General features: G+C 48.5%; 10 protein-coding genes across 10 annotated transcripts; 6 read left to right on the top strand and 4 right to left on the bottom strand. All coding sequences in view use genetic code 12, as the record gives it.

Annotated features, from left to right (window-relative positions):
- Positions 1-569: 569 nt before the first annotated feature.
- Positions 570-2,840, bottom strand: CAS1 (ATP-dependent DNA helicase; the record flags this gene model as incomplete). Its single annotated transcript, XM_034154845.1, has 1 exon — positions 570-2,840. The coding sequence occupies one exon, from the start codon at positions 2,838-2,840 to the stop codon at positions 570-572; it is 2,271 nt and encodes a 756-aa protein (XP_034012912.1).
- A 273-nt stretch (positions 2,841-3,113) lies between these two features.
- Positions 3,114-3,551, top strand: DIURU_002216 (uncharacterized protein; the record flags this gene model as incomplete). Its single annotated transcript, XM_034154844.1, has 1 exon — positions 3,114-3,551. The coding sequence occupies one exon, from the start codon at positions 3,114-3,116 to the stop codon at positions 3,549-3,551; it is 438 nt and encodes a 145-aa protein (XP_034012911.1).
- Positions 3,552-3,626: 75 nt separating this feature from the next.
- On the bottom strand, positions 3,627-4,277 carry DIURU_002215 (bifunctional thymidylate/uridylate kinase; the record flags this gene model as incomplete). The annotated part of the gene is made up of 1 exon (XM_034154843.1): positions 3,627-4,277. One exon carries the CDS (start codon positions 4,275-4,277, stop codon positions 3,627-3,629), a length of 651 nt encoding a protein of 216 aa, XP_034012910.1.
- A 1,164-nt stretch (positions 4,278-5,441) lies between these two features.
- DIURU_002214 (uncharacterized protein) lies at positions 5,442-7,703 on the top strand (the record flags this gene model as incomplete). Its single annotated transcript, XM_034154842.1, has 1 exon — positions 5,442-7,703. One exon carries the CDS (start codon positions 5,442-5,444, stop codon positions 7,701-7,703), a length of 2,262 nt encoding a protein of 753 aa, XP_034012909.1.
- Positions 7,704-11,564: 3,861 nt separating this feature from the next.
- Positions 11,565-12,878, top strand: DIURU_002213 (origin recognition complex subunit 5; the record flags this gene model as incomplete). The annotated part of the gene is made up of 1 exon (XM_034154841.1): positions 11,565-12,878. The coding sequence occupies one exon, from the start codon at positions 11,565-11,567 to the stop codon at positions 12,876-12,878; it is 1,314 nt and encodes a 437-aa protein (XP_034012908.1).
- A 34-nt stretch (positions 12,879-12,912) lies between these two features.
- DIURU_002212 (U5 snRNP complex subunit) lies at positions 12,913-13,647 on the bottom strand (the record flags this gene model as incomplete). Its single annotated transcript, XM_034154840.1, has 1 exon — positions 12,913-13,647. The coding sequence occupies one exon, from the start codon at positions 13,645-13,647 to the stop codon at positions 12,913-12,915; it is 735 nt and encodes a 244-aa protein (XP_034012907.1).
- Positions 13,648-13,840: 193 nt separating this feature from the next.
- Positions 13,841-14,278, top strand: DIURU_002211 (ribosome biosynthesis protein; the record flags this gene model as incomplete). The annotated part of the gene is made up of 1 exon (XM_034154839.1): positions 13,841-14,278. One exon carries the CDS (start codon positions 13,841-13,843, stop codon positions 14,276-14,278), a length of 438 nt encoding a protein of 145 aa, XP_034012906.1.
- Positions 14,279-14,448: 170 nt separating this feature from the next.
- On the bottom strand, positions 14,449-15,937 carry DIURU_002210 (uncharacterized protein; the record flags this gene model as incomplete). The annotated part of the gene is made up of 2 exons (XM_034154838.1): positions 14,449-15,537; positions 15,629-15,937. 2 exons carry the CDS (start codon positions 15,935-15,937, stop codon positions 14,449-14,451), a joined length of 1,398 nt encoding a protein of 465 aa, XP_034012905.1.
- Positions 15,938-17,209: 1,272 nt separating this feature from the next.
- On the top strand, positions 17,210-19,237 carry LYS4 (homoaconitate hydratase; the record flags this gene model as incomplete). Its single annotated transcript, XM_034154836.1, has 1 exon — positions 17,210-19,237. One exon carries the CDS (start codon positions 17,210-17,212, stop codon positions 19,235-19,237), a length of 2,028 nt encoding a protein of 675 aa, XP_034012904.1.
- A 921-nt stretch (positions 19,238-20,158) lies between these two features.
- Positions 20,159-20,374, top strand: DIURU_002208 (uncharacterized protein; the record flags this gene model as incomplete). Its single annotated transcript, XM_034154835.1, has 1 exon — positions 20,159-20,374. The coding sequence occupies one exon, from the start codon at positions 20,159-20,161 to the stop codon at positions 20,372-20,374; it is 216 nt and encodes a 71-aa protein (XP_034012903.1).
- Positions 20,375-20,566: the final 192 nt, after the last annotated feature.

Below are 20,566 nucleotides of genomic sequence, written 5' to 3'. Positions count from 1 at the left end.
GATTGGAAGTGCGGGTTGACGATTTCGCTAGCCGCGGTGTGAGCACCGCTGACTCATGACTCACTAATGAAAATGAGAGAAGAAAGAGAACTCAAATTTACAAGGAAATGGCATATAACGAGGTGGTGAATTCGATACTGTCATCGAAGACGAGAAAATTTTGTGTTCTTGAAGGTAATGACGATGGTGGCACGAACCTAGATTGGGTGTGGTTTTGTGTCAGATCGATTTGTAAAAGTGAAAAATCCATGTTGAAAAATTCACTGATGAGGTCATGATCAATGTAAAATTGAGATATGAAAGTACTGCCATGTTGAGTCCACCTAGTGGAATATACCTATGCCCTCTAAGGCCTGTAATGAATGGTTTGTGACGAGTATTTGACAATATTTCCACAATTCAAGGAAGACACCCGAAATTATCCCGCCATCGAGCGGTCCCTTGGCCCAGTTGGTTAAGGCGTGGTGCTAATAACGCCAAGATCAGCGGTTCGATCCCGCTAGGGACCATCGTTCTTTTTCCCCCATGAATTCCAATAATTTTTACGTGTTGTATTAATCATTATATCGTCAAGTATCGGCTGATTTGATTGCCTTTTCGACAAACTTCACAATCGCCTCCAAGTACTGAGTCTTGTTGGTGCAGCGAGGGATTTCCGATGCATACTTCTGCTGGAATGCACGTAACTGCGGCACCGTAAATTGGGCTAACGAGCCGTCACCATAAGCCAAGACAATCTCATCATCAGTAGGTGCAAGCGAGATATCAGGAGATTTTCTTGTAGACAGCTTGGCTCGTTTATCACCAGCACCGCCATCACTTCGAGCCCGTTTAGTTTTAGTAGCCGCCGCCGCCGCCGCTTCCTCTTGAAGCGCCAACCGTCCCAATTGAGACAGCACCTCTTCGAGTTGTTCAACAAGCTCAGGGTTCATGCTGAGGGCTTTTCTCACCAGGGCCACTTGTCTGGTAGTGGAGTCATTTTTCATCAAGTCCTTGGGATCTTCAAGCTCCATCAGTTCGCCTGACTCTTGCATTAATAAGATCTTATACCACCACTCAAGACTAGGATTACTGTGGCTTTCAGGAGTATACGTCATCGCAAGGTCATCAATCAATTGTCTGAACACTTCAACGTGTTCATCCTGAGCTTCAGTGGACATTTCCTCGAATCCGCTAGGTAACAGTCTGATATCGTCAAGCCAGGGGAGACGGTAAAGGAAAAACCCTTCGGCAAAGTCCCACTTATCAGTGATTAAAGGCTTTTTGGCATGTTGCACTCGACTAGGGTACATAACATAGAGCGCAGGCCGTGACCCTTTTCGAACGGGTCCAAAGACGACAGCATACTTCTTAAGCTTCACACACAGTTGGTATAATGCCAGGAATGTCGTGAATGAGTTGGTGAACCCACCCCGGTCCCGACCTTCGAGGAAATCCACTGTGACGAAACTGCCTTTACCAAATGAGTACCATGGCTTATAAGTATCAAGGTCACGGAACCCAATCAACTTGAGGTAAGGCGAGTGCGAAAGACTGAGTTTGTCTCCATCATTACCTCCCACCACCTCCCAATCTTCTTCATCATCAAGTTCATCGTCTTCATCGCTGTCCGAGTAATCAGTACCCGACCCATCATTATCATTTTTGGCTTTAGTTTTGGTGATGGTAGGATCGTGATCAAAGTCAGTGCTGTTGATGAACCTCCAGGTATCGGGAGTCAAACACATGACGTCACCGCCGGTCAATTCCACTCCTCGATAAATATGATTCTCCTCTTTGACATCAGGAAGCGGGGCTTTGCCTTCACTTTCATCAGTGAGCTTAATAGGTTCACCCAGGACCGGATCAATGATATTCTGTTCGGTGTGCACTTCTTGTTTTGAACTGGCTTGACTGTACACATACGTATCTCGCCTCAGGTAGTGGTCTTCCAGAACAAGAGCGAAACCTCGGACCAGTACCCCGAATGAACCAGCGACGTCTTTACCGTCAGAAAGAATCAATGGACAAGCGAATTGTTGACGCTTTACTTGCTTCAATTTGAGGATTAACAGGCGAATATCTTTGGAGAATGTTGACCCTTTAGCTAAAGCTGCTTTCGCCGACCCTCGCCATACTGTCAGTTCCTCCTGTTTCGGTTGAGGCTGGCCACTATTATCATCCCGGAGATTTCCCAGTTTATCAAGCACCCCTGTGTTCAAAAATAAATCGTTAAACTGCTTATTATTAAACTTACCATTGGCATGGGCAAGCATTACCGGACGCACATCAATCCTAAGATCAAAGAAGTCCTGGATTTTGCGTCGTAATACCTTTTCATCGGCTTCAGTGGCACAGGGAAATTCATTAGTGGTGAGCCATACCAATTTAGCGCGATTAAACCCCCCACCACCAAACCGTCGTTGAAACACCTCCATCACGTTTTCCATCACTGAAATTACATCTGATGGTTCCCCCTTAACCGGAGTAAACACCTGGTTCAACTTTTGTTCGCCAGTCTGATGGCGTCTAAGCAATTTGGCAAGCTTGACGCGGTTAGTGATATTAACATAAGTTAATGGGAATAACGCGTAGAAATTAGGTAACGGGTGGCTTTTAGGGACAGGTAAGAATCGGCTATCATCATCATTGACAAGACTGTGGTAAAAGTACACGCCAAACCCCGTGTTTCTTTCGGTTTTGATCATAGTCTCCATGAGGGAAAGGATGGCGGCTAGCACCTCCAGCAACTGGCAGTCGCCTCCGAGAGTAGCATTAGGCGCGAGTATCTCCGGGGTGATCTCAATGAGAAAGATCAATCCCTCGCGGATCTCGTAGATCTCTCGTAGCGGGTCACTCATGGTAAGTAACTGAGGTAGCTATAGGTGCGCGCCGCACCCTTACTACTACTGTAAAGGCTATGGTGTATTAGACCATAATAAGCAAAACTACCATAATTGAAAGATTCTGAATAAAAAAAATTTGATCTTAGATAAACCAAACTAAATATAACCACATTTTAGCGATTGAATTAAAATTTTACTAGTATTTGCCTCAACCGATGGAAAGGCCTATCTCCTGATCTCGGGTGAGTATTTCGCGGTCGCACTGATTTCGTACTCCAACCGGACCCCATGTCGATAAACTTCATCCTTGTGCTCAACCGCCAGGGGAAGACCCGGCTTGTCAAATGGTTCAACAACAACTATACTGCGGGGGAAAAGCTGCGGATGATCCTGGAGATCCACCGGCTCGTGGGGCTGCGAGATAGTAAGCCCCAGCTGAATTTCGTCGAGTACCAGCAGAATAAGCTTGTTTACCGACGCTACGCCGGCCTCTATTTCATCTCGGCGATTGGCCCTTACGATAACGAGCTCAGCTACCTTGAACTGCTCCATTTCTTCGTTGAGATTCTCGATACATACTTTGATAACGTATGTGAGCTTGACCTTGTGCTCAACTTCTATAAGCTCTACGTGGTGCTTGACGAGATCTATCTTGGCGGCGAGATCCACCAGATATCCAAGCTGCGGGTGTTGGACAGACTCACCGAACTTGAGGCCCTAGCGTGAGCCCTAGCATGAAGCAATGACAATAAACGATAATGACGAGGCATTGCCGAAATGGCAATTGTAGGTGATAGTGAGCTATTGGAGAGCGAAGCGCAGGATAGGGGCATCAGTGGGTTTGTCAGCTCCGTTAGTAGTGACTTTATTCCAAATGGCATCAGTCACTTCGTCAATTGATTTATGGTTAACGTCAATCACTTCCACCACGCCATTATCGATTATGGAGTTAGCACTGAATAATTGATCAAAGTTCTCCTTAACTTTAGCTTGGAACGGTGCCTTTTCATAACGCTCATCGCCCCATCCTTTACGGTTAGCTTGTTCCTCCAAGTCCAAAGTGAGGAACAACGTTATATCCGGTTTGGGAAGCCCCCGATCAGGAGCGTAGAGCCATTGCAGGTTCAGAATTCTCGGGGTAGTCCTCTTAGCTAATGAGTAAGCAATGCCCAGATAAATGTAACGGTCCATAATGATGTGTTTTCCCTTCAAAAGTTTGTCTTCCAATTGAGCAACCACTTCCCACCGGTTAGCCAGAAACAAGAGGTGGACGGTTTCATCAGGTAAATTGAAACTAGCATCAGTGAGGTACCGATCGAGGAGCTGTCCCACCGGTGTCAGCCGATCAGGAAATTTGATAATGTCACCTTGAAGTCGCTGGCTAAGCCGCTCACACTGGGTCAGCTTACCCGCCCGATCCAATCCCTCAATTAAAATGAGGCTCCCTCGCATCGCTCACGGCTAAGGATCTCCTTCAGCAACGATCTCTCTTTCCCTGTTAGGGTCGCGTCGCGCGGGTCAACAAAAAAAATGTCGCGTGGCTGCGTTCGGCCGAAAACGCGCTTACGACCGCTACCGATCAAAGCTACGGAAAGTACTACGGGAATAAACCTCAATGCGACGGAGCTGGTACGAAAAGCAATTGATCCAAACCAAAAAAATGAAATCGAACCAATCAGACAAGCATTGTCGTTTACAACTTACGAACAGGGTTAGGCATTGCATTGATGTTTCGAACCCACCACGTTTGTAGCACTTACTTGCTTCGTTGCTGTTCGTAAGTTGGCGGTTGCCAACTGGTGGCACGAAGTCGGCACGGGCGTCGGCGGCTCGCTGTCAAATGCGATTTTTCACCTCTGTGCTACAAATCTCAATACCCAGTAAACATTCCCGAGGCAAGAAAAGGCGCCGAGCCTGGGGCCTCACGAGATCTCGAAGCAACCCGGTCAATCTCTTTCAGTCCGATGCCCTCAGCTGCCATCGGCGATTTCTCCCCAGTCGCATCGCTGAGGCCATCAATACTGCAACACCGTCTCCCGTCGAGACCTCGGTGGCGAGTGAGACACAGGCGCGGCGGCAGTCGTGGCGGCGACGGCAGCTCTAGACCTTTTTCCCTATTCTCTACCCCCCACACGCCCGGGGACAGCACTGCCCATCGTCCGCACTTTAATCGCGCGGGGGGTCCCTTCAGGGTTCGGTTCGCGGAACCCCCGGGGCACCGAGGCCGAGAGCGACAAGGGATGAGCGTGCTCCAACCGAGTATAGCAACGTGAAACTCAATAATCTTAGGAGTAGGCCTTTTGTAGACCAGTATACACTGTAGACAGTTAGTTACCTTTTCTATATTTAGCTTGTTATCGGCCCACTCTCCTTCGTTGGTGTCGGCGCCAATCTTCCACCTGTCACGCAGAGTTCCTGCGCGTGCCTTCTGACTAAGCCATTAGCACGTCGCTTGATTTGCTCTGAAAATTCTGATCAAAACAACCATGGCCATGAACGTGTTGGCGGGTAAGTGAAACCACCAGGCGACGAAGAAACATTCCCATTTATTGATGAAATAAGACGACTAACCTCCAAGTGGGCACCAACGCCAATGTCGTGTTCTACGCGTGGAGGATGCACCCGCTGATGGCGGTGCTGGTGTGCCATCCTCACCTCCACCAGGGACCCATCAGCGTCCACCTGAACGTCGCCGGCACCGACAAGTTTGCTCCCCAGGCGGTCTACTCCGATTTGGCCCAGGTGCCTCGCGGCGCCCAGTTCGACGTCGTGGTGTTGGCGGCGCTGTCGTTACAGGACTTCCAGGGTAAGTGCGAGCAGTTGGCGCCGTTGGTGAAGGACGATCTGCTCGTGATTATCGAACTGACAGGGTACATCAATTTGGAGCCGTTTGTCCAATTATCATTACCAAAAACCAAGAGAGTTACGGTGCTTTCCATCATGAACGAGGCCGATGTCCGTAACGTCGGGCCCAACGAGTATACTCACACTCACCGCAATTCCGACCCTCGTGTGTACTTGGGTTCCACTCAACAACAGCCGAGAGCGGCTCAGATTAAAGAACTGGCGCCGTTTTTACTGGTGTGCCGCGTATTCTCCGAGACTCCCAAGACCGCTTTTTTGACTCTGTTCCAACCGAAGGAGTTTATGACCTACCAGTGGAAATTGGCGTTGCCGAGAATCGTATTCAATCCTCTCCTGGTGATCTTTGAAGTGCCGTTCCCGTCGGAGTTATCGCAACAGATCTTGTGTAAACCGTTAATTCTGGGGATCATCAACGAATTGTTCAAGATCATTAAGAAGATGGAGTGTAAGCTCGTGAAAGGGTTTGAAAACGAAGCCAATTTACTCAAATCGTGGCTGGCGGCGTTCCCCGTCACCAAGGATAACGCCGACTTCCGCAACTCCCCGAACCTCTTCTACAACTTCTACCACCAACAACAATTGGAGCTCGACTTGTTATTGCTCCAGCCGATTCTTTTAGCTGACGACCACGGCATCAAGCTGCCCTACCTCGAAAACATGTACCTGACGTTGTGCCAGTACGACAAGATTAACGACGGCGAGCTGATTCTCTTTGACCGTAAGGGGTTGGGTGGCCAGTCCAACCATGCCAAGCTGGCGGGACACGCCCAATTGGACGGCGACATCGCCCTGCGCCAGGACGAATTGGCCCAATTGGAGCGCCAGTTACAGGAAAAGCGCCAGACCCACCAGCGCATGAGCCACGAAGTGTCGGGGTTGTCGCGTAAACTCACTGAATTAGAGCTGGCAGTGGCCCGCAAGACTGCGGAAGCGCTGTCGTCGTCGTCGCCGCCCCAGGCCCCCGCCGACGACCTCAGAGGACTCGCCATCCACGACGACCCGGACAAGCTGAGCCACTTGTTGGAGAAGGAAATGGAGCTCCAGCGCCGCGAACAGGAACTCATCAACCGCGAACAGATGTTTGCCGCGTCGCTGCCGTCGCAGTCGTCGCCGTCGCAGATGGCCCCCGGCCAGTTCGACCCGTACCGCCCGCAAATGATGTCGTCGCCGCCGTCAAAGCAAAACTTGTTTGCTGACGGCTACGGGCGCAACGGCCCGCCGCCGATGAACGGCGGTGGCGTCCAGGGCCCCCCTCAACTCTTCGACCCTAACCGCGGGATGGTGCGCAGTCCCAGTGGTAACCTCATCCAACAGGCGCCTCCCGGGGCTCGCCGGGTGCCCCTGTTACCTCAGATGAACGTTGGCGGTCTCGGTGACCCGAACATGTTCCAGGCCCGGGTGCCGGCGCTGCAGATCGGCGAGCTGACCAACCACCCGCTGTTCAACAACGCTGCCCCCATCGACCCGTTATTGGAGCTGCGGTTTAAGCAGAACCCGAAGAAGACCAACCGCCGCTCCGCCCACCCGCAAATGACGGGTAACTTGGACGGTTTCGACGTCGGTGGCCGCGGCGGTATGCCGATGCCCGGTAAGTACCGGGCGCTGGTGGGTCCCGGTGGCCCCGGCCAATTTAACCGCCCGCAACAATACGGCCACATGAGCGTCACCAATAACCCCAATGTCACCAACATCATGGCGGGGCGTCCGTCGCCCCAGTTGGCGTCGCCGCCACAACAGCAAACCCCGCAATTCCAGCCGCCGCTGGCACCCCACCACGACGTGCGCAACGACTCTAACGGGTCGTTGCCGCTGTCAGCGTCCTACGGGCTGCCGGTGCTGGAATTGGGCGACGCCCCCGCTCCTCCTCCGGCCCCCGTCGAGGACCTGGCACCCAACCACTCATTCTCTGACGTTGACGCCCGCCCGTTGGGGCTGGGCCTTGGCGCCGGCGCCGACGAACCGGATAAAAAGAAGAAGAAAAAGAAGGGTTTCTTCGGCAAGAAAAAGAAGTGATGTCAGGGATGTAAAACAAAACCACTTATCTGTAATAGATATTAATTTAGAAAAGCTTTTGACGTGTCGCCACTGATCAATCGTAGAGAGTGTTCGAGTGGTCATTCCAGTAGAATGGTACAGGTTGTATTAACTCATCATTCGTTATCTATCGATATTCATGGTGAGCAATGATTGCGAAACGAACACAGTCACGATAATTTGAAATCACTAACTGATAGATGTTCTGTAGTCCTTAGACGATTCTGAGAATTTAAATCAAACTGTATCTATGGTGGTCTGAAAATATGGTAGACCACTACGACTTAGCAATCAGACCAATTGAACCGCAATTTAGTTTGATTCGGACTACATTTGCCGAGGCTTCCGGAGACATTCCAGAGATATTGATTCGAGGCTATGATACACCCTCGTTACAATCCAAACCCACGTATTATGTAGAAGGATCCAAATCTCGTAGCTTTCTCTCATGTAATATTTGTTCTTAAGGTGTTCACACGTAGCAATGTAGGCTGAGTGTCATTTCGCAATGCGAAAGAAACAAATGACAATAACTCAAAAATTTACTATGACAACACCATATGGTCGCCTAACAAATGTTACTCGCACGATAATTCTGAACGTCTATGTTCAATATGGTACCATGGGTGTCGTTTTGGTTTTCAAGTTTCTCGAAAATCCAGTGGTCCTTGGGTTAGACATTCAACTAAACTGTAAACAAACAAAAAATCTCAGCTGCAAGTATTAGTCTGACAACCAACCAAAATGTCTTACCTTCCCATTCGAGTAAACCAAGTTATGTATGGTTGTTGGTCTAAATGTGCGACCAAAAGTGGCTCCTAGTAAACCTTATATAAATAAAATTTGAATCTGGATGGTTTTTAAAAAACACCTATTTTTCTCTGTTGCAGTTTTACAACGTCAATCGGACATGTCACGACTATTCTCACTATATGCAGGATTTATATCTGTAAGGTGACCTGTACTCGTCAGGTGGAGAAGCACAAACTCGTCAGGGCAAATCGATCTCGCCAAGTCTACAATGTTATTACCCCGCGTAAAGGTTTATAACTTTACAGAATGGTTTGAAAATCCATGGTTTTCACCCTTCACGGATTTCTCCGTAGTTGTACAACCGCGTCCTCGCTTATAATTTAACGATTCAGAAATATGCCACTTTTAATCTGTATCGATAAAGCGGACAAAGACGTCTTCACTCACTGAAATATTCCAGCATGACTTTCAGCTTCAGGCTTAGCGCCACTAGTGTGAAGCAATGGTGATAAAGGCGTAACACCTCGTCTAAGGAGAGTAATTGTATGCATGGGCAACATTGTAGATGTGACCACGAAATGCCAAAGTGACTCGCCTATTCCGCTTAATACCACTGTAATTTCTGTCCGTGTCTATTTATTTTGAGAAGTTTTTTTTTTGCAATGAACACTGACATCGTCAGACATGGTGTTGGAAAACTTTAGATCCTGCATATAAGAGTAATCACTACATGGAATGTGTGTTAGCCAACCAAGCTTTACACGACGTCAATGGCACTCTAGACGAAGTCAAACAACATCGCCATGATGTATGCAATTCAAAGAGTATTTGTGACAGCAACCGGGAATGTTTTAGAATTTCCATTGAAAAATAAAAATTGTGATATAAAATCAGGAAAAATCGATAGAATCAATCCGTTTGCTCCATAAATTTCTTTGGCACTGGAAGTATAGTTAATGTGAATTTGGGCAAGTTGGCTTCAATATTGGTATCTCTATGTGAGTTTAACGGTGGAAAAAAAAACTTTTTTTTGTTTTAGCAATTTTTTTTACGGACGACTTTGAGTTTGTGGCATAGTTTATTACATCTGGGGAGCATTAAGATTGACCTGTGACGTTTGTAGCATTGCTGAGAATGGCGTAACACCTCCTCTACGTTTGGTGTTTGTATGCAGGTGCATGTCAAATATGCAAGACTCAACAGGTTAAGTTATAACACACACTTGCAGAGGGACCAGTCCAATTTAAAAGATATCGTTGTAATCTGGAAGCATTTATATCTAGTTTGAAGGGTTTACGTATGTGCTGCCAAGGTTGTTGACATATATGTCACACTTTCAAATTTGGGATTCTGCACACAAGCATTGCATGTGCATATAATTTATGATTCTTCAGATAGCTCTTTCATCACCTATAGTAAACCTAAGAAAGAAACGAGTTGCACTGCTGTCATGTATACGATGCAAATACCATTTATAATAGTAAATGGGATTTCTTTCATTTTTTTGGTGAAATCTATAAAGTGTCTTATAAAATCAGGGAAAATTGCTACAGACTTCCCGTTTGCTTCATAAAATTCTTTGGCGCCAGAAGTATGGCAGATAAATCTCTGGGCAAGTTAACGTTCAATTTGAAGTAGTTTCGACTATGGCACCCTACTTGCCTTCCCTGCAGAATCGACCGTTATATGCAGTACTCACGATAAGCTCGGCATTACTAACTGTAAATCATGAGTAGATCATAAATGTTATCACTGCTGAAACTGTAATACGCTATAATACTGGCTGCAAAACTTTTATGGACTCTACTGAGAGAGTGACATACTTATGACGCTATTGTGTTCGTTCCCATATATCCTGCATATAATAAAGATATTCTCAGGTCGAGCTTCTGCCATCAACAGAACAAATTAAGTGAGCTATGAATCCAAATTTACATATAATTGAGCTGAGCTGTGCCAATTGAGCACAGCTCAATTATATGTAAAATAGCAACTGCAAGATGTTTCGGAGAAATAAAAAATCTAGAAAAAAAACTTGAAAAAAAGATTTGAAATAATTTTTGACGAGCGGCGCAGTGTATTATATGCAGGAATTGATGATAATCTACGAGTGGCGTACCACGGTATATGTAGGATATAATTGAGTGAGTTGTAACAGGCCAAGCTCAGAAGTAGAATCAATTGTTTTACCACTATCATTCTTATTTAACTGAAAAATTATCAAACGTAGCGCTCCCATGAATTCAATTTGGATGCTGAGTTACATATATCGCTTACGAATAGGTTTTGTAATTGCGAGTATATTGTACAGGCATCCAAATTGTCTTTTGAACTTTTGTTCGGGCAAATACCATCTTCGTTGGGCTGATTGTTCTAAGATTATGTACGGCATTATGTTCAGAACCACATACCGCGGCGAGTATAAAAGGGCAGTTCGTCGTTCGAATCTATTATCTTCACCTTGTGTAGACTTTACTCTGAGCTGAAACTTTCTCAAGTCTGCCAACTACTTGGGTCGTGACCAACAGGTATGGTACCTAGTAATGATTGACGCTTTTACCAACGCTTCAAGCTTGCCCTCATGGGCCGGCAGCCGGTGTTGACTCTATTATTTGCTGCTCGCTGCTTGCTGCTTTACTGATGTTGACAATGGCCGGCTCCAGCCATGAAAAACTTCGGAAGCTTGGCGGCTGGGGTTACGGCTTGCTGGAATTGACTCATAAACTGTCACGCTCCATCCAGTAGCACTTCATGACCATCCCGTAGAAAGGGGTGATAGCGCACCTTTAGGCCCATCTCCGCTGAATTTAATTCCTAAGCATAAGCAATCTATTAATTCGATAACGAGCTCAAATGGCTGTTGTAAGTCAGTTTAAAAGCGTCACAATTATAATTCGAGCATTAATGTTTGTATCCTCATTTTGTCTCATTTTGCAGACATTTACCAGGTTAGCCGGGTTTTGTGTCCGTTGCCCTCTTCCAGTTACGAACCCGCGCGCCGCACGCCGATCCACAACCATCAACAAGACACACACCACCACCACCCCACAACCATCTCATCCCCCACCATATACAAACGTTTGGTGAATGATAATTGGACGTGAGCACGAGTACCGTCTTCTAGAGACGTTCCTCACCCTGGATCCAAAAACTCTGGCCCAATGCGTCGTCGTCAACGGCTACCGGGCCCAGGGCAAATCGCATACTCTCCGCCAGTTTCTCAGCACATTAGAGGGTGTTACAGTGGTGTCTGAGCCGTGCGATCTTGCCATCAAAATAAGATTTGTATGCCAACGGCTATTGCGCCAAGTGAACGGAAACATCGCCCAAAACTGCGATACCGTGGCCACATTCATCGGCCTCTTCCGCCAGGCGACCAAAGACCTACCCCACGTCATCATTGTCTTGGAACGGCTCGACCAGTGCATTGAGGACCCCGAATCATACTACTCTGGGTTCGCTAAGTTGCGAGAATTCCTCCCCAATGTGTCAGTGGTGATGGAGGTCCAACTGCCGCCATGGGCCCTTGCGTCGATCGCAGAGGCAGTCAACATCCATTTCCCTACTTACTCGGAAGAGATGGTGGTGGCCATCCTTCAGAGTATCCCCGATATCGTGAAAACCCCCAACCAGCATTATAACACGTTCATCGAGTATATCGTCTACTACTACGACGCCATCACCGGCTCCGACGTCGAGCTGCTCATCTCCATTGCCCGCCACTTGTGGCCCAAGATCGACTTCGCCAATATCGACCTGAACAATACCTTTTTACGGTGGATACGAGACCACGCCCTGCTATTTGAGAAGATGGGGGTCGTCGACGATAATGTCGTGATTGAATACGGTACGTTTGAAGAGGAAATACCCACTGAAGGCAGCGACAACATCGATGACTTACCGCTCTACTCCAAATTCATTTTAATCGCGCTGTTCTTAGCGCTGTACATTGACCCTAAAAATGACCTTATCTTCTTTTCTCGTCACAACGTCAAGAAGAACAAACGATTATCAAGACGAGGTAACGAAAACGTTCTTCAAACGAGAGTGCAACAGGCTAACTTCTTCGACTTGGAAAGAATGATTGCCATTTTATCTACAATCTTCCGCCTGTACCTTTCGTCTAAGGATGAGCTTGCAGACACTTACAACGTGTACGACGACATCGAACACCGCGATCGCGAGCGGTTGCTGGAGATCGAGTCGTTTACCCTTGCCGCCAACATTGACTTGAATAACCAATTGGCGACGCTTTTGTCGCTTGGTTTGCTTGTCAAATCACAAAACTCGGACATTTTGGGGGCAAAAGTGCGGTGGCGGACATCACTCGACTTCCCAAAAGCGCTAAAGCTCGCTGCCGATGTCGAGTTCGACTTGGGCGAGTACTTCCCTAATGCGTAATTCATACCATAAAATAATTCATTAATTAATTAGCTTACAAATCAGTAGTTTCATCAATGGGAACAAACTCCCCCTCCGGTGATCGTCTAACCTCCACTTGTCCCTCAAAATGGTGGTGTTTCCACTCCACCATTTGTTCATGAGAATAGGGGCCGTGTACAGTTTCATCACCCACCCACCGGAAATACCATTCATTCTCAGGATCATCGTCTTCGTCTCGTCGGCGTTTAGTACCTCTAAATTCTTGGCCGTGTTCACGAGCGTAGCGACGAAGTAGCTCTTCTTTCAGCGCATCGTAGACGTCAAACAGCGACAATAGCACGTTACAGCACTCGGTGAGTTTGATCACCACCTCGGAGTTAGCTGAGCACCGAGTTAATGCCTCAAGCGGAGTTTCTGCTGGCTCAAGCAACTCAATAAGTTGTGGGAGAGCATCCGTCTTTGAAAGCGTAGTGGTTTGTTTGGCCAGAGTAGATGACGAATCCAGCTTTAACGAGGCCATCTGACTAAAATCAATTTCATCATTGCTAAAGTCTTCATCCTCACTAGGTTGATCTTTGGTCGTGAATGGCTCAAGCTTCTGTTGTGGCTCCCCGTTTTCTTCAGCTTCCTCCTCGTCGTCATCGCTATCGAACATGTCTGATCCCGAGTCCAACTGCGACTCATCGTCACCGCTATTGTCACCATTCACCTGGTTTTCTTCCTGGTGGGTTTCATCGTCGGTGAGGGGCTCTTCCTCAGAACTGTCCTCATACTCCGACACCGCCATGGTGCGAAACACCGCTACACGTCTCCACAATAAGGACCCTGAATTCGATTAGTCATCACAAATCACAATACTGGGTGTAATTCAATCAAATCGTAATGCCACTATTTATTTAACGATTGTGTAAGATTATGATACTGATACTGGTCTACAGGTACTTCCTCTGCTGATGCGCGATGCCTTAGTGAGACACCATATGACTGAAGACCTAGACCTCGAGCTGGTGCTTGATCTTGAGGACGATGCGTACCAAAGAGGGTTTGCTGAGGGCCAGGCCGAGCTGAGGCGAGAGAATTTGATCGAAGGGAAACAGTACGGCTACCAAACAGGGTACCAGCGGTTCGTGATTGTGGGCTACCTCCAAGCGCTTGTTGAGGAGTGGACGAAAGCTGACACGGAAAATAAGGCGACGTCTCACATCGCTAAGCTTAAACTGCTACTTGACGAAATCACGGTGGCGAATACCGAGGAATCGGCTCAGCTTTATGAGGATAATACCCGTAAGGCTCGCAATAAAGCCCGCGTGATTGCCCTGCTATTGAACGACACGGGAGCCGTCAGTGATATTGACGATATGTTGAAAGAAGTGTGTGGCGAGATCAGCGTACAAACCGACCCCAACGACATGTGGTAAACCCCACCTCGACTATAACTAAGCTGATTATTTTAATCAGCCAGAGAAACCAGAGTAAGCATATCTAAAACTGTCCTCTAGCATAGATGCCAAATCGGTGGCGTTCACATCACCAGTCAATAGATAATTCTATGGGTATTCATAAATTAATGACGATGACTAAAGAGTGTCTAGAAGGCAAAGTCATAGTCTAGACACTTGTGCAGACTTTCGAGCTTGTACTCAATGATGCCGCCAAGCTGACAATCGTTGATCCCGATCGTTAACCGCTCGCCGTGACCATTGTCGCTTTCAGTAAAATTGAGCCCAACACATTTGCCAATGTAGTCTATCAGTTGCGCTCGGTCAATGGTCCCCTGTTCCAACTCATCGATGCGGACGATGCCCACATGGTCGAGGGATTCCGCCCAGCACACGTACTCGCCCGCAGTCAGGAATTTACAGTTGCGGACGGGTCCGGCGTTGAGACTCAGCAGCTCACCCAAAGCGCCACTCCATCGGTGGAGCGGTTTCGACGGGCTCCGCCTATCCCACATGCACATCGTCGTGTCTTGGTTGCCACTTATGAGTAAGTTTTCGTTAGTTTTCAGCCAGTCACAGGAGAAGCCATAATCGTGGTGCCCTGAAAATCTCAACGTCTCCTCGTTGGTGCGTAAATCAATAATGTATGAGTCTATCAGGTCCACCACCACGTAGAGCAAGTCGTGGTTGGTGGCCAGGGGAGCGGCACAGTTCACTGCCAGCGCCAACTGAGTACGCAGCGTCGTCTTGTTTTTCGTCAAGTCGACGGTTCGTAGCAGTCGGTCGTTGCCCAGCACTCTCAAACAGGTGTCATCGACGATCACGTGGTTGGTGATGCCGTCAGGCTTATCGGTAAGGGTATATTCGCCCACCACTTTTGATGAGTCAGGGTCGGAAATGTCAAACAAGATGTAGCCGCCTTCAAACGTCCCGCATACAAGCCAGTTGTCATTACAGGCGAGGGTCAGCACCCGGCTGAAGGCATTTTTCGCGAGCAGCTTCAGCTCGACAAGACAGTCGAGTTTGACGGCACCGCTACGGGCGGGGTTATCGGCATCGATCATCATGCGGTTTATGGTGAAGCAGTCGTTATCGTTGGAAGGGTAGAACGAGGCGTACGAGTTGCAGCACACCAAGTTGCGGAGCTGAAAGTGGGTGATGTCGATACGGAGTTTCGGGTAGTACCGCTCAAATGTATAGAAGGAGTCGATGCCGTGCACTCCCGTCACTGTCAAATTCTAAAAGTTAGTCATGTTCAAGAAGAGGGCTGAAATTTAAGGAGGTAGGAGGAGGTATTGAAATAGGTTCGTTCCTCCAGTAAAGACATACCTTAACTGCTAGTTCACGCAGACGGTCAACGTTGTGGAACCACAGCTGGCGGCCGACACGCCATCGGTCGAGCTGGAACTTGCGGCGTAAGTCCCGGGTCCAGAGGATCCCTTGGAGATCGCCTCGGTGGGAGGGGCCAATGGTGAACGGCAAGTTCTGTTCGCGTCGCTCGAGACAGCCCAAGATGCCGTAGATATCTCGGCTGTTCAAATAGGAGTTGCGGTCGCTTAGTAAGTTCTCCAAGAACTGGAGCAGCCCCAGCTCGACCAGCTCGTACTCGTGATAGGTTTCCACTATCGTTTGCGACATCGGTCAAGAAAAATGGAGATGCCGGGTTAAGTGCCTGATGGTGAAGGCAGGTAGTAATCGGGTAGCAGGTACCTTCGTCGAAATCAAGCTGTTTTTGGTCGGGGGTGTCGCAGATGACTGAGGGGCGGGTGGGGTGGAGAAAGTGAAATGGTGTGGGTCTGCGAGTGAGCACTCGAGACCGGGCCGACGCCTAAATTTTGGTGATGGAAACTTCCTTGAAACCATTTGATATTACGTTGAAAGTGATGTTAAAGCTATTGATTTCAGTCTACCACTGTTATTTTTTGACCACATGGTGGTTGAGGTAATTTTGGTAATATTGGTAGGAGAGAGGGGTCATCCCCAGTGACATTCCAGCTAATACGATCCCATGTGGCTGGAAATAGACATGGCTATACGAGACCGGACTAAAGTTGTTGATCCGAGGGTTCCACCACTACATTAATTCTAGTACTATCATTTCTACAAGTTTTTTTTTGTTGTTTTCATTGTGGCTGGTTTTTGGGGTTGTTGCGGCGGTAACCATGACCAATGCGGAAACCAGATAACGTTTGTAGTCAAGAGCAAGGCAAAACAGGTGGCTTGATTCGCGGCGCCGCGAAGGGCATGGTAGCGCGTCAGTAGTACCAGTAGTACCTGCGTGATACTGCAAACTTGTTTGTAGAGTATATAGCGACAATTGAGACCCTGAAATTCCGATGGTGATGTGTATCAGCTCCCTTAGTGATAAAAATGAAGGGATGCAGGGTTACAATGGTGGTAACGGTTATTGTTGTTGTTGGCGGGGATACGATGGTGGATGACACGAAGCCATGGTTATTTCCGCGACGGCACCAATTTAAGTCAACCCCGTGGGTCACTAAAATTTTAACTAATGACGGCTTTTTTCGGATGATAGATTTGATATTGCTATCATTTAGTGATTTTTAGAAGTACTATTGACGGTAAATCGGAGTTTTTGATTGCCATTTTCGTTGGCGATGACTTTTTGTGCCCTGTCCTGGTCTCGGCCTCGGGGATTGATGTTGACAGTTGACTATTTCTTTTTTTTTAAATTCTGCACATAACAATTCAGTGCCCGCGTTCGATTCCGCGATGCGCCACTACGAGTTTATTCTTCGTGCTTGACGCTCCCCAGGTATGACTCAACCTCTACATAACGCGCCGTACGCTTATCGGCACGTGACACTGACATTTTCCAATCAGTGGTCGCAAATTTGTCACACTCAATTCAAACTTTTCAACCCATCGCTAACGGTCACAGTCTAAATCATGACATCGATCCGGTATTTCCTGGTCTCCACGGTGCTGCGCCGAGGACAGAACCTCACGGAAAAGATCGTCCAGAAGTACGCCCAGGGCACCAACAAAAAGGTGTTCAGCGGCGATTACGTCACCATTAAGCCCGCCCACTGTATGTCCCACGACAACTCGTGGCCGGTGGCGACGAAGTTCATGGGTCTTGGCGCCAAGCACGTCAAGGACAACCGCCAGATCGTGTGCACGTTGGACCACGATGTCCAGAACAAGCTGGAGGCTAACTTGAAGAAGTACGCCAACATTGAAAAATTCGCTAAGGAACAAGGCATTGATTTCCACCCTGCCGGTAAAGGGATTGGTCACCAAATCATGATTGAAGAAGGCTATGCCTTCCCCTTAAATTTGACGGTGGCCTCAGACTCTCACTCCAACACTTACGGTGGGGTGGGGTCTTTAGGTACCCCCGTCGTCAGAACCGATGCCGCTGCTATCTGGGCTACTGGTCAAACGTGGTGGCAAATCCCCCCCGTGGCTAAAGTGGAATTGGTCGGCGAATTAGCTCCCGGTGTTACTGGTAAGGATATCATTGTTAACCTTTGTGGCTTATTCAACAACGATGACGTGTTGAACCATGCCATTGAATTCACTGGCGATGGTGTGGCTAAGCTCCCCATTGACTACAGATTGACTATTGCCAATATGACCACCGAATGGGGTGCTCTCTCCGGTGTGTTCCCCGTGGACCAAACTGTGGTTGACTACTATAAGGACAGATTGAAGCGGTTAGGCAACGGTCACCCTCGTATCAATGAAGAGACTATTGCCCAATTGTCTGAGGATGCTAAACAGTACCAATCGGACCCCGATGCCGTCTACGCTAAGCACTTAGTGGTGGACCTTTCCACTTTGAGCCCCGCCGTGTCTGGACCCAACTCCGTCAAAGTGTCGACTCCCTTGGCCGAATTGGCGCCTCAGGATATCAAGATCAATAAGGCGTACCTTGTGTCGTGCACCAACCTGAGATTGCTGGACATCCAAGCCGCGGCCAAAGTGTTGAAGGGGAAGAAGATTGCTCCCGGCGTCGAGTTCTACGTCGCCGCGGCCTCGCTGAACGTGCAAAAGGATGCTGAACACGATGGTGCCTGGAACGATATTCTTGAAGCTGGCGCCACTCCCTTGCCTGCTGGCTGTGGCCCTTGTATTGGTCTTGGTGCTGGTTTGCTTAAGGACGGCGAAGTGGGTATTTCTGCCACCAACCGTAACTTTAAGGGAAGAATGGGGTCTAAGGATGCCTTGGCGTACTTGGCGTCGCCTGAAGTGGTCGCGGCGTCGGCGGTATTGGGGAGAATCGGCGGTCCCGAAGAACTTGAAGGTAAGCCTGTCCACCCCACTGTCCCCGTGAAGAAGCTGATCCAGCTGGGCTCGTCGGCGGCTACTGCCACCACTGAAGACGATGGCGCTGCTGTCGAAGTGTTGGACGGGTTCCCTAAGCAGATCACGGGTGAACTTATCCTTTGTGACGCCGATAACATCAACACTGACGGTATCTACCCTGGTAAGTACACGTACCAGGACGACATCACCAAGGACGAGATGGCGCGGGTGTGCATGGAGAACTACGACGGCGAGTTCAAAAACAAGACAAAGGCCGGCGATATCATTATCTCGGGTTACAATTTCGGCACGGGGCTGTCGCGGGAACAGGCGGCCACGTGTATCCTTGCCCGAGGGATGAAGCTCATTGTGGCGGGGTCATTCGGCAACATCTTCTCGCGTAACTCGATCAACAATGCGTTGTTGACATTGGAGATCCCCGACTTGATTAACAAGTTGAGAGAAAAATACAAGGGCAGCGACGAGTTGACGATCAGAACCGGGTGGACGCTCACTTACGACGTCACCAAGGCTCAAGTGACGGTTACCGACGAAAACGGTGACGTTGTCTTACAACAAAAAGTGGGTGAATTGGGCACTAACCTTCAGGACATTATCGTCAAGGGCGGTCTCGAAGGCTGGGTCAAAGAAGAAATCAAGAAGTGATTTAAGGGGGGTGTGACAAAGTAACTAATTAGACAAATAGACGAAACACATAGACAGGCTACGCCGTTGCTTTTGCGCTGTCACGTGGCGCTGTTGGTCGCGGCGGCGACATCGCCGATTAAGTTTTTAGGTTACAATGATTTCAGGGGGGGATGAGGCGGCTGGGTGTCGTTGGCGAAGGGCTAGCCTTCCCAGAAAAAGCTTATTGCGAGCGATTAACGGTAAGTGTCAAAATTGCTCCCCTTGGCATCTAAGAACAACGGGCAAGCAACCTTCGTCCCTTGACGACGTTTGGGGGAGCCATCATCGGGGGGGCAACCACGGCAAGTAGCATGTGTCAAAGAAGCGGGGGGAAGAACTACGACAGCATCGTCATTAGGCAAGGTCTCATTAGTATTTCTTTAGTGGGCGGCCACGTTTGTCATGAAATGAGACGGATATTAATAACTCCGATAGGTGCCGCATGTGAGGATGTCCGACACCCCGTGACATGCGGGAGGCTGTCAGAATTTGTGTTATTTTTTTTTTTCTGCGGATTGTCGGGAAATGACTCACGTGACCCAACGTTTCACCGGAGTTTATGCACTTTAGGCAAAATGTATTGGCAAACGATTTCACCGCCGCTTAGCAACCGAGAATGGCAATAACGATGAGGCGATAAAAATGGGGACCTGGTATTCGAGTAAACGGCTGGTTGAGGGTCGCCATAGGGGGTTACTGGAAGCGGTAATGCCAGTTCCGGTGACGGTGGTCATGTAGTGGTGATGCCGGCGACGCCGGTGACGTTGACACACTCCCTCTCTTGCTTGTGTGCAGGTCGCCGTTTTGATGACCTATAATGTGGGGCATAACCCTGCCAGCACGATTATAAATACTCGGCGACCTCCGACCACAACAACGACAAACATTCCTTTTAACAGCATGGCCATCTCCGTCCCCATTTTCTTCAACAAGGACTTCAACGTCTACAACCGGGTCTACACCACCTTCGACACCTTCCTCTACTACGTCATCAACATCTTGATGTGTGTGTTGATCTTTGGCGAGATGGTGGTGGAACAGGTGGAGCTGGTGTGGTACCTGATAAACATCGTCAAGGCGCTGGTCCAGCACAAGCTTTACAATAATATCAACTGAGCCGGGGCTGTTACTGGGCCTATGCCATCGTGGAAATATTTCACACTGATGGCTTACTGGGGACGACCCTCCCAAAACCACCCGTCTCCAATTCGGAGGCTGGTCGTCGTCCCTACGAATATTGTCCGATGACCCCAGCCGGAGTCCCCACACTATTTTGGCTGTCGATCCCAGGTAGTGTTGTGGGTGCAA

The sequence above is a fragment of the Diutina rugosa genome, assembly GCF_008704595.1.
Source record: "Diutina rugosa strain CBS 613 chromosome Unknown scaffold6_size315584, whole genome shotgun sequence".
Classification (NCBI taxonomy): domain Eukaryota; kingdom Fungi; phylum Ascomycota; class Pichiomycetes; order Serinales; family Debaryomycetaceae; genus Diutina; species Diutina rugosa.
This window is presented reverse-complemented; position numbering and strand designations above follow the sequence as displayed.